At 53.8% G+C, this 12520-nt stretch overlaps 1 protein-coding gene across 3 annotated transcripts in view; it reads right to left on the bottom strand.

Moving 5' to 3' along the window:
- The window catches only part of PHF2 (PHD finger protein 2), a 361868-nt gene that overhangs the window by 81373 nt on the left and 267975 nt on the right, over positions 1 to 12520 (bottom strand). For all 3 annotated transcript variants that reach the window (XM_075321276.1, XM_075321279.1, XM_075321278.1), the window contains exon 16: positions 7088 to 7161. In XM_075321276.1, coding sequence (XP_075177391.1) covers positions 7088 to 7161 — 74 coding nt within the window. The remainder of the gene's footprint in view (positions 1 to 7087; positions 7162 to 12520) is intronic.

Consider the following 12520-nt stretch of genomic DNA (forward strand, 5'->3'; position numbering starts at 1 on the left):
GGGAATAAACAGAAAAACTAAGAAGTAGGCGGAGCCTAACTTCACAAATGAGCGACAGCCGCCTGAAGGATGCGTCTGCCCAAGCTCGCATCTGCCGAAGCATGAGCATGCACTTGGTAGTGCTTTGAAAAGGTATGCAGGCTAGTCCAAGTTGGCAGCCTGACAGACTTGCTGAGCCGTAGCCTGGTGCCTGAAAGCCCAAGAGGCACCGACAGCTCTGGTCGAGTGTGCCTTGATCCCCGGCGGGGGAGGCACCTGAGAACACTGGTAGGCATCCGAAATGGCCGACCTAATCCAACGGGCTAAGGTTAGCTTAGAAGCAGAGAGGCCCTTGCACCGACCTGTGGTTAGCACAAAAAGAGAGGTGCACCGCCTAAGCGCAGCGGTGCGAGACACATAGATCCGGAGAGCACGCACCAGATCCAGAGTATGCAACGCTTTTTCAAAGCGATGAACAGGAGCCGGACAAAAGGAAGGTAGGGTAATGTCCTGGTTAAGGTGGAAAGGAGAAACCACCTTAGGGAGAAAGTCCGGAGTCGGACGGAGAACCACCTTGTCTTGATGAAAAACCAAAAAAGGTGACTCCGAAGAGAGCGCAGCCAAATCAGAGACTCTCCTGAGGGAAGTTATGGCCACTAGAAAGACCACTTTCTGTGAAAGACGAAACAAAGAAACCTCCCTAAGAGGCTCAAAGGGGGGTTTCTGCAAAACCGTGAGAACCACATTGAGGTCCCAGGGATCCAAGGGCCGCCGGTAAGGCGGAATGATGTGAGACGCACCTTGCATGAAGGTGCGGACCTGAGCCAGCCGGGCGATACGCCGCTGGAACAGCACTGACAGAGCCGAGACTTGTCCCTTGAGAGAGTTGAGGGACAGTCCCAGCTGCAGACCGGACTGTAGAAAAGACAGAAGGGTCGGCAAGGAAAAAGGCCAAGGAGCATGGCCGGAAGAGCGACACCAGGACAGGAAAATTTTCCAAGTCCTGTGATAGATCTTGGCAGAGGAAGACTTCCGGGCCCGAGTCATAGTGGAGATGACTTCAGGGGGGATACCAGAAGCCGTCAAGATCCAGGACTCAAGAGCCACGCCGTCAATCTGAGAGCCGCAGAATTCTGGCGGAAAAACGGACCTTGTGAGAGAAGGTCTGGACGGTCCGGAAGATGCCACGGCACCTCTACGGACAGATGGAGCAGGTCAGGATACCAAGCTCGCCTGGGCCAGTCCGGAGCAATGAGGATGACTCGACGGCCCTCCATTCTGATCTTGCGCATGACTCTGGGCAAGAGAGCTAGAGGGGGAAACACGTAGGACAGACGAAACTGGGACCAGTCTTGAACCAGAGCGTCCGCGGCGAATGCCTGAGGATCGTGGGAGCGAGCCACGTAAACCGGGACTTTGTTGTTGTGACGGGATGCCATTAGGTCCACGTCCGGAGTGCCCCACTTGCGGCAGATTGACTGAAACACTGCCGGATGCAGGGACCACTCGCCACTGTCCACGGTTTGACGGCTGGGATAATCTGCCTCCCAGTTTTCCACGCCTGGGATGTGGACTGCGGATATGGTGGACTTGGAGTCCTCCGTCCATTGAAGGATGCGTTGTACCTCCAACATTGCCAGGCGGCTGCGTGTCCCGCCTTGGTGATTGATGTAGGCAACCGCTGTCGCGTTGTCTGACTGGACTCGGATGTGCTTGCCCGCCAATAGGTGGTGAAAAGCTAGGAGAGCCAGAAGCACGGCTCTGGTTTCCAGCACATTGATCGAGAGGGCTGACTCGGACGGAGTCCAAGTGCCCTGTGCTCGGCGGTGGAGACATACCGCTCCCCAGCCGGATAGACTGGCATCCGTGGTGAGGATCACCCAGGACGGGGCCAGGAAGGAGCGTCCCTGAGACAGGGAGAGGGGCCGAAGCCACCACTGAAGAGAGCTCCTGGTCTGTGGCGACAGAGCCACTAACCTGTGCAAGTAGGAAGGCCGCTTGTCCCAACAGCGGAGAATGTCCAGCTGCAGTGGACGCAGATGGAACTGGGCAAAGGGAACAGCCTCCATTGACGCCACCATCTGACCCAGCACCTGCATCAGGTGCCTGATGGAATAACGGCGGGGCCTCAGCAGAGAGCACACCGCCAGTTGTAGGGACTGCTGTTTGATTAAGGGCAACTTCACAAGTGCCGGCAGAGTCTCGAACTGCATCCCTAGGTACGTGAGCCTCTGGGTCGGAGTCAGAGTGGATTTGGGCAGATTGACAAGCCACCCGAATTGGGCTAGAGTGGCGAGAGTGAGCGAGACACTCCGCTGACAGTCTGCGCTGGATGAGGCCTTGACTAGAAGGTCGTCCAGGTAAGGAATCACTGCCAACCCCTGGAGGTGCAGAACCGCAACCACTGCTGCCATGACCTTGGTGAATACCCGAGGGGCCGTGGCTAACCCGAAGGGAAGAGCCACGAATTGGAAATGTTCCTCTCCGATTGCAAAACGTAGCCAACGCTGGTGTGAAACTGCAATTGGCACATGGAGATAGGCATCTCTGATGTCGATGGATGCCAGGAAATCCCCTTGGGTCATTGAGGCAATGACTGACCGCAGAGACTCCATGCGAAAATGCCGCACCTGAACATGCTTGTTGACAAGCTTGAGATCCAGGATGGGCCGGAAGGAACCGTCCTTTTTGGGGACTAGGAAGAGATTTGAGTAGAAAACTCTGAACCGTTCCCGGGCGGGAACCGGTACAATTACTCCGTTGGCCTGCAAGGATGCCACGGTCTGAGAGAAGGCGGCGGCCTTGCAGCAGGGGGGAGTTGACAAAAAAAATCTGTCTGGTGGGTTGGAAGAGAATTCTATCCTGTAGCCGTGGGAGATGATATCCCGCACCCACTGATCGGAGACGTGTTGAAACCACGCGTCGCCAAAGTGGGAGAGCCTGCCACCGACCAAGGACGTTGCTGGCGCGAACAGATAGTCAAGAGGAGGCTGCCTTAGTGGCAGCAGCACCTGCGGTCTTCTGTGGACGCGCTTTTGTGCGTCAGTTGGATTTTTGGTCCTTGGCTGAGTTAGTGGACGAGGCCGAGGGCTTAGAGATCGACCAGTTGGAGGAACGAAAGGAACGAAACCTCGACTGATTCCTACCCTGGACAGGTTTCCTGGTTTTGGTTTGTGGCATGGAAGTACTCTTCCCGCCAGTAGCTTCCTTAATAATTTCATCCAGCTGTTCACCGAACAGCCTGGACCCAGCAAAAGGGAGTCCAGCAAGGTACTTCTTTGAAGAAGCATCTGCCTTCCACTCTCGAAGCCACAAGATCCTGAGGATAGCGAGGGAATTAGCCGAAGCCACCGCAGTGCGATGAAAAGCCTCCAGCATGGCAGACATGGCATAGGATGAAAAAGCTGAAGCTTGGGAAGTTAAGGTAACCATCTCAGGCATAGATTCCCTGGTGAGGGAATGTATCTCCTCTAGAGAAGCAGAGATGGCTTTGAGAGCCCACACTGCTGCAAAAGTTGGGGAGAACGAGGCCCCTGCCACCTCATATACAGATTTGGCCAGAAGGTCAACCTGGCGGTCAGTGGAATCCTTAAGAGAGGTGCCGTCAGCCACTGATACAACGGTCCGGGCTGAGAGTCTAGACACCGGGGTGTCTACCTTTGGTGAATGAGCCCACTCCTTGACCACCTCAGGTGGAAAGGGAAAACGGTCATCAGAACCACGCTTTGGGAAGCGTTTGTCAGGACAGGCCCTGGGCTTGGTCACAGCGGCCTGAAAACTGGAGTGGTTAAAGAACACACTCTTTGTCCTCTTAGGAGAGGTAAACTGGTGCTTTTCTGCCAGAGAGGGTTGCTCCTCTGATACTGGCGGATTGAGATCCAGCACAGAATTAATGGACGCAATCAAATCACTAACATCTGAGTCACTTTCGGACAGATCAATGGGGCACATGGAGTTAGCCTCCGAGCCCCCTGTAAAGGCATCCTCCTCGTCCTGCGAGTCAGCTTCTGAAAAAGAGACGAGGAAGGAGAGGGAGCCCTGCGTCTCCTTTTAGGAGGACGGGGTCTGGGACCAGATGATGAATCCTCTGTGAGCTCCGGTCCTGAGAGAGCCCTAGCAGCAGAGGCTCCCTGTGAAGGGGGCTGATGCATGTTCAGCAAAGTCCTGGACAGCTGTCCCATGGAGTCGGCAAAGGACTGGGAGATAGACCTAGAAAAGGATTCTACCCAAGCAGGGGGATCAGCCACAGGAGCCGGAGCAGCCGGAGAGACCACTGGGGGGGCGATTCCAGGCTGAGGCATCGTCAGGTTAGAGCAGGCATCACAATGTGGATAGGTGCTCGGTTGAGGCAGCACGAGCTTACATGCAGTGCATACTGAATACAGCTTTGGAGCCTTGCTCCTCGTGTGAGACATGCTGCTGAAGTGGGGGCTCTGCCAGAGTGACCGCCAGAGAGTATATACAGAGGTCCACAACCAGAGGTTGTGGCTTGCCAGACCACTGGAGCGGTGTTGTGTGCCCTCCAGATCCCGAAGTCCGGACCCCCAAGCACCTCAGCAGACCAATGCTGATCGCAGGAAAAAACGCTGAGAAAATGGCCGCCGGAGCGAAGAGAGGGGGCGGGACTCACTCTGGGAGCGGGATCTGGAGGGCCATAGAGACTTACAGGGGAGGAGACATGTACCCAGTGAGGAGTGTCTCTCCCCTGTGCAAAACGGCCGCTGGGCGGAGCCGCGCTGTCCCTCTGCATGAATGACATGCGAGGGCAGTGAAACCGAAAGTAGGCCTCCGGCGAAGCCGGGGCCTAAATTTGAGCGGTGCGGCCGGCGCGCAGGCACCATCGGCGCGGTTCTCAGGCGACAGCCAGAGAACCCGCCGGAAATGTCATAAAACTCACTCAGCACACTCTCCCACAACAATAAAGTACAGCGACCCCCAATATATAAACGTCTCAGGTACTTAGCTTGCTGAGACGCAGGGTTCCAAGTCCCTGGGGATGAGTGCTCCGGTCCAGCAGGATCCTGAAGGGCTGCGGATGGAGACCGGTCTCCTGCCAAGCATGGAGAACCGTGCTGGCTCCCACTTCAAGCCAGAGCCCGGAGGGATGGTGAAGGAGCACGGCATGTAAGGCTCCAGCCTTGGAATCAACCTTAACAGCACCGCCGACACAGTGGGGTGAGAAGGGACATGCCGGGGGTCCAGGCTTGGACCCGCTTTTCTTCAAATTCTTTCCAAAAATGAAAAATCAGATGAGAATGCATGTGTGGATGTATGCCTCCTGAACACAAAACGATAAACTGGCTAGATCTGGTTCTCCAGGGGGTGTATAAGCTCAGAGGGAGGAGCTACACTTTTGAGTGTAGTACTTTGTGTGTCCTCCGGAGGCAGAAGCTATACACCCAATGTCTGGGTCTCCCATAGGAACGATAAAGAAAACAAATTTTATTGATCCATTAAAATCCAATAAAACTGACAAGACGCGTTTCGGAGACACCCTTGTTCACAATCCATGATCCATAGATCAGTTTACAGCTTCCGAGGACACCAGATGCAGAGTAAGGAACTGGAGCAAATGGAGCAGCTCTGTACATTGAGCTCAACCTGCAGGAGCGCTCTTATCACCCTCTACTGACAGCATCGGCCCCGCTGCAGACAGGAGAGGGTGATGAGAGCACACCTGCTCCTGCAGTGTCAGTGTGTGCAGGAGCGCTCTTATCACCCTCTACTGACAGCATCGGCTGCCCGCTATTGTGTGATCCTGTGTGCAGCGTGCGGCCGCTGCAGACAGGAGAGAGGGATGAGAGCACACCTGCTCCTGCAGTGTCAGCGTGTGCAGGTGTGGACTTATCACCCTCTACTGACAGCATCGGCTGCCCGCTATTGTGTGAACCTGTGTGCAGAGTGTGGCCGCTGCAGACAGGAGAGAGGGATGAGAGCACACCTGCCCATACTGACATACTACAGTCTGGGCAGGGATGACAATACAATTCTACAAAGCGAACGCTGTCAATCAACACAAGGGTTGGTGCGGAGGAGATAGAACGGTGACACCAGGGTGCACACAAGATGCCTCAATAATATATGTAATAAACAGGTTTTCTGTAAAACAAGTAAAATGTGGACTATAAGTGCAATTGTTATAGGGCTAAGGCGGGCTTTGCACGTTGCGACATCGCAAACCGATGCTGCGATGTCGCACGCGATAGTCCCCGCCCCCGTCGTAGGTACGATATTTAGTGATAGCTGCCGTAGCGAACATTATCGCTATGCCAGCTTCAAATGCACTCACCTGCCCTGCGACCGTCGCTCTGGCCGGCGACCCGCCTCCTTTCTAAGAGGGCGGGTCGTGCGGCATCATAGCGACGTCACACGGCAGGCGGCCAATAGCGGCGGAGGGGCGGAGATGAGCAGGATGTAAACATCCCGCCCACCTCCTTCCTTCTCATCGCAGCCGGGACGCAGGTAGGAGTTGTTCCTCTCTCCTGCGGCTTTTCACACAGCGATGTGTGCTGCCACAGTAACGAGGAACAACATCGTACCGTCGCAGCAGCGGCATTATGGAAATGTCGGAGAATACACTGATGATACGATAACGAAGCTTTTGCGCTCGTTCATCGTATCATCTAGGATTTACATACTACGATGTCGAAAGTGACGCCGGATGTGCGTCACTTTCGATTTGACCCCCACCAACATCGCCCCTGCGATGTTGCAACGTGCAAAGCCGCCCTAAGTCTCCTTGATGAAAGTATAAATGGTTTTATTTTTAGGGGTGAAACACTTCCATTTAAAACGGTCTTGACTTAAATTAGCATTATGCTTATAAAATTAGGACTTTCCAGATTTTTCCAGCTCATCGTGAAGTCCTGCATAATGACGAAAAAATGTCTTGTAGCTGACAGCCACTAGAGGGTGCTATGAGGATGAATCCCATACATTGTGTGATAGAGCCCGCACTAAGCAATCCATGTGCTGGAGTGATCCGTACAGGACAGTCATGAGGACAGGCCTCCTATGTTTGCATGGATTAACCTGTGCATAATATGTTCAATGATTCGCTTGTAAATTGCCTCATACACAATCACGATAGCTGGTATAGGTTTCATACCTTGTACTTCTTTTCCAGAACTTTGGGCTTCTTGGGCGGAATAAGAGGAGGCGTTTCCTTTGCATCTGATAAAACTGAACACAAATGACAAGTAAGTTCTAGATTCCTCTGCAGTCGTTTATCAAATCGCGGATGGACAGATCGAACATAATTTTTAATACAATTCTCTTTTATCATTTTGCAGAGTGTTCACAGCGATACCACGGGGACAATGATTGGCATAAGCAGAGATAAAGCTGGCAATGTGTGGTGCAATGTGTGGTGCAATGTGTGGTGCACAGGAGGCCGGTGACCCAGCGCTCGGGGGCCTTCTGCTTATTTCGGAGTATTTGCCCATTTAGAAGAGACAATAATTGGCAATCAGAAGACGATGAAGCAAAGAAGGGAATTTTGTTTACTTACCGTAAATTCCTTTTCTTCTAGCTCCAATTGGGAGACCCAGACAATTGGGTGTATAGGCTATGCCTCCGGAGGCCGCACAAAGTATTACACTCAAAAGTGTTAAGCCCCTCCCCTTCTGCCTATACACCCCCCGTGCTCCCACGGGCTCCTCAGTTTTGGTGCAAAAGCAAGAAGGAGGAAAAAGAATTATAAACTGGTTTAAAGTAACTTCAATCCGAAGGAATATCGGAGAACTGAAACCATTCAACATGAACAACATGTGTACACAAAAAAACAGGGGCGGGCGCTGGGTCTCCCAATTGGAGCTAGAAGAAAATGAATTTACGGTAAGTAAACAAAATTCCCTTCTTCTTTGTCGCTCCATTGGGAGACCCAGACAATTGGGACGTCCAAAAGCAGTCCCTGGGTGGGTAAAATAATACCTCGTAAGAGAGCCGTAAAACGGCCTCTTCCTACAGGTGGGCAACCGCCGCCTGAAGGACTCGTCTACCTAGGCTGGCATCCGCCGAAGCATAGGTATGCACCTGCTAGTGTTTCGTGAAAGTGTGCAGGCTCGACCAGGTAGCCGCCTGACACACCTGCTGAGCCGTAGCCTGGTGCCTCAAAGCCCAGGACGCGCCCACGGCTCTGGTAGAATGGGCCTTCAGCCCTGAGGGAACCGGAAGCCCAGCCGAACGGTAGGCTTCGAGAATTGGCTCCTTGATCCACCGAGCCAAGGTTGATTTGGAAGCCTGTGACCCTTTACGCTGGCCAGCGACAAGGACAAAGAGTGCATCCGAGTGGCGCAGAGGCGCCGTACGAGAAATGTAGAGTCTGAGTGCTCTCACCAGATCTAACAAGTGCAAATCCTTTTCACATTGGTGAACTGGATGAGGACAAAAAGAAGGTAAGGAGATATCCTGATTGAGATGAAAGGGGGATACCACCTTAGGGAGAAATTCCGGAACCGGACGCAGAACCACCTTGTCCTGGTGAAAAACCAGGAAAGGGGCTTTGCATGACAGCGCTGCTAGCTCAGACACTCTCCGAAGTGAAGTGACTGCTACTAGAAAAACCACTTTCTGCGAAAGGCGTGAGAGAGAAATATCTCTCATTGGCTCGAATGGTGGTTTCTGAAGAACCAGCAGCACCCTGTTCAGATCCCAGGGTTCTAACGGCCGCTTGTAAGGAGGAACGATGTGACAAACCCCCTGCAGGAACGTGCGTACCTGTGGAAGTCTGGCTAGGCGCTTCTGGAAAAACACAGAGAGCGCTGAGACTTGTCCCTTAAGGGAGTTGAGCGACAAACCCTTTTCCAGTCCAGATTGAAGGAAGGACAGAAAAGTGGGCAAGGCAAAAGGCCAGGGAGAAAAACCCTGAGCAGAGCACCACGACAGGAAAATTTTCCACGTCCTGTGGTAGATCTTGGCGGACGTTGGTTTCCTAGCCTGTCTCATAGTGGCAATGACGTCTTGAGATAACCCTGAAGACGCTAGGATCCAGGACTCAATGGCCACACAGTCAGGTTGAGGGCCGCAGAATTCAGATGGAAAAACGGCCCTTGAGATAGCAAGTCTGGTCGGTCTGGTAGTGCCCACGGTTGGCCGACCGTGAGATGCCACAGATCCGGGTACCACAACCGCCTCGGCCAGTCTGGAGCGACGAGGATGACGCGGCGGCAGTCGGCCCTGATCTTGCGTAACCCTCTGGGCAACAGTGCCAGCGGAGGAAACACATAAGGAAGCTGAAACTGCGACCAATCCTGAACTAAGGCGTCTGCCGCCAGAGCTCTGGGATCTTGAGACCGTGCCATGAACGTCGGTACCTTGTTGTTGTGCCGGGACGCCATGAGGTCGACGTCCGGCACCCCCCAGCGGCAACAGATCTCCTGAAACACGTCCGGGTGAAGGGACCATTCCCCTGCGTCCATGCCCTGGCGACTGAGATAATCTGCTTCCCAGTTTTCCACGCCTGGAATGTGAACTGCAGAGAAGGTGGAGGCCGTGGCTTCCACCCACATCAAAATCCGCCGGACTTCCTGGAAGGCTTGCCGACTGCGTGTGCCGCCTTGGTGGTTGATGTATGCCACCGCTGTGGAATTGTCCGACTGAATTCTGATCTGCTTGCCTTCCAGCCACTGCTGGAACGCTTTCAGGGCAAGATACACTGCCCGTATTTCCAGAACATTGATCTGAAGCGAGGACTCTTGCTGGGTCCACGTACCCTGAGCCCTGTGGTGGAGAAAAACCGCTCCCCACCCTGACAGACTCGCGTCCGTCGTGACCACCTCCCAGGATGGGGGTAGGAAGGATTTCCCCTTCGATAATGAAGTGGGAAGAAGCCACCACCGAAGGGAAGCTTTGGTCGCCTGAGAGAGGGAGACGTTCCTGTCGAGGGACGTCGGCTTCCTGTCCCATTTGCGTAGGATGTCCCATTGAAGAGGACGCAGGTGAAACTGCGCGAAAGGAACTGCCTCCATTGCTGCCACCATCTTCCCCAGGAAGTGCATGAGGCGCCTCAAGGGGTGTGACTGGCCTTGAAGGAGAGATTGTACCCCTGTCTGTAGTGACCGCTGCTTGATCAGCGGAAGCTTCACTATCGCTGAGAGGGTATGAAACTCCATGCCAAGGTATGTGAGCGATTGGGCCGGTGTCAGATTTGACTTTGGAAAATTGATGATCCACCCGAAACTCTGGAGAGTCTCCAGGGTAGCGTCGAGGCTGTGTTGGCATGCCTCTTGAGAGGGTGCCTTGATCAGGAGATCGTCCAAGTAAGGGATCACCGAGTGACCCTGAGAGTGGAGGACCGCTACTACAGTAGCCATAACCTTGGTGAAAACCCGTGGGGCTGTTGCCAGGCCGAACGGCAGTGCCACGAACTGCAGGTGTTTGTTTTCTATGGCGAAGCGCAAGAAGCGCTGGTGCTCTGGAGCAATCGGTACGTGGAGATAAGCATCTTTGATATCGATCGATGCAAGGAAATCTCTTTGGGACATTGAGGCGATGACGGAGCGGAGAGATTCCATCCGGAACCACCTGGTCGTTACGTATTTGTTGAGAAGTTTCAGGTCCAGGACAGGACGGAAAGACCCGTCCTTCTTTGGGACCACAAACAAGTTGGAGTAAAAACCGTGGCCCTGTTGCTGAAGAGGAACAGGGACCACCACTCCTTCTGCCTTCAGAGTGCCCAGCGCCTGCAGAAGAGCCTCGGCTCGCTCGGGAGGCGGGGATGACCTGAAGAATCGAGTCGGGGGACGAGAGGTGAACTCTATCTTGTAACCGTGAGACAGAATGTCTCTCACCCAACTGTCTTTTACCCGTGGCAGCCAGGCGTCGCAAAAGCGGGAGAGCCTGCCACCGACCGAAGATGCGGAGTGAGGAGGCCGAAAGTCATGAGGAAGCCGCTTTGGTAGCGGCACCTCCGGTGGCCTTTTTAGGACGTGACTTAGACCGCCATGCGTCAGAGTTCCTTTGATCTTTCTGAGGCCTTTTGGACGAGGAGAATTGGGACCTGCCCGCGCCCCGAAAGGACCGAAACCTCGACTGCCCCTTCCTCTGTTGGGGTATGTTCGGTTTGGGCTGGGGTAAGGATGTATCCTTTCCCTTGGATTGTTTGATGATTTCATCCAAACGCTCGCCAAACAATCGGTCGCCAGAAATTGGCAAACTGGTTAAGCGCTTTTTGGAAACAGAATCTGCCTTCCATTCCCGTAGCCACAAGGCCCTGCGGAGTACCACCGAATTGGCGGCTGCAACCGCCGTACGGCTCGCAGAGTCCAGGACAGCATTAATAGCGTAAGACGCAAATGCCGACGTCTGAGTGGTTATGGACGCCACCTGTGGCGCGGACGTGCGTGTGGCTGCGTCAATTTGCGCTTGACCTGCTGAGATAGCTTGTAGCGCCCATACGGCTGCGAACGCTGGGGCAAAAGAAGCGCCGATAGCTTCATAGATGGATTTCAACCAGAGTTCCATCTGCCTGTCAGTGGCATCTTTGAGTGAAGCCCCATCTTCCACTGCAAGTATGGATCTAGCTGCCAGTCTGGAGATTGGAGGATCCACTTTGGGACACTGAGCCCAACTTTTGACCACGTCAGGGGGGAAAGGGTAACGTGTATCCTTAAGGCGCTTAGAAAAACGCTTATCTGGACAAGCATGGTGATTCTGAACTGCCTCTCTGAAATCAGAGTGGTCCAGAAACATACTCGGTGTACGCTTGGGAAACCTGAAACGGAATTTCTCCTGCTGAGAAGCTGACTCCTCCACCGGAGGAGCTGAGGGAGAAATATCCAACATACGATTGATGGACGCAATAAGGTCGTTCACTATGGCGTCCCCGTCCGGAGTATCAAGATTGAGAGCGGCCTCAGGATCAGAATCCTGATCAGCTGTCTCCGCATCATCAACCAGAGATTCCCCCCTCTCAGACCCTGCACAATATGATGATGTCGAGGGAAAATCTAAGCGAGCTCGCTTAGTCGGTCTGGGGCTGGGGTCTGTGTCAGAACCCTCAGCCTGGGATCCATGAGATACCCCGGGAGGACATTGTTGGTCCAGCTGAGGTGGGCCAGGGAACAAAGAATCAACAGAGTCCCTGTGCTGAGATACCGGCCTGGACTGCAAGGCTTCTAGTATCTTAGCCATAGTCTCAGAGAGTTTTGCAAACTTCGTCCCCGTCACCTGAACAGTGTTAGCAGGTGGCTCCCCCTGGGCCCCTCTTAGCAAAGGCTCCGGCTGAGTAAGTGCCACAGGGGCCGAACAGTGCACACAATGAGGGTCAGTGGAACCTGCCGGTAGCGGGGTCGTACATGCGGTGCAGGCAACATAATAAGCCTGTGTTTTGGCACCCCTGCCTTTCGTGGGCGCCATGATATTATCTTCCCTGAGTAACACAATAGGGTATATAGCCAGAAATCAACTGTGCACCATACAGTGTAAAACATATATACCATAAACATATAATGTTACACTACTGCACAATGGGGCTAGCACCACAGGTGCTGCTTACCACCCGCCTAAAGCGGTTGTGAGGCCACCAAAGTCCCTGCCTGGG

Source organism: Anomaloglossus baeobatrachus, chromosome 8, assembly GCF_048569485.1.
Source record: "Anomaloglossus baeobatrachus isolate aAnoBae1 chromosome 8, aAnoBae1.hap1, whole genome shotgun sequence".
Classification (NCBI taxonomy): Eukaryota; Metazoa; Chordata; class Amphibia; order Anura; family Aromobatidae; genus Anomaloglossus; species Anomaloglossus baeobatrachus.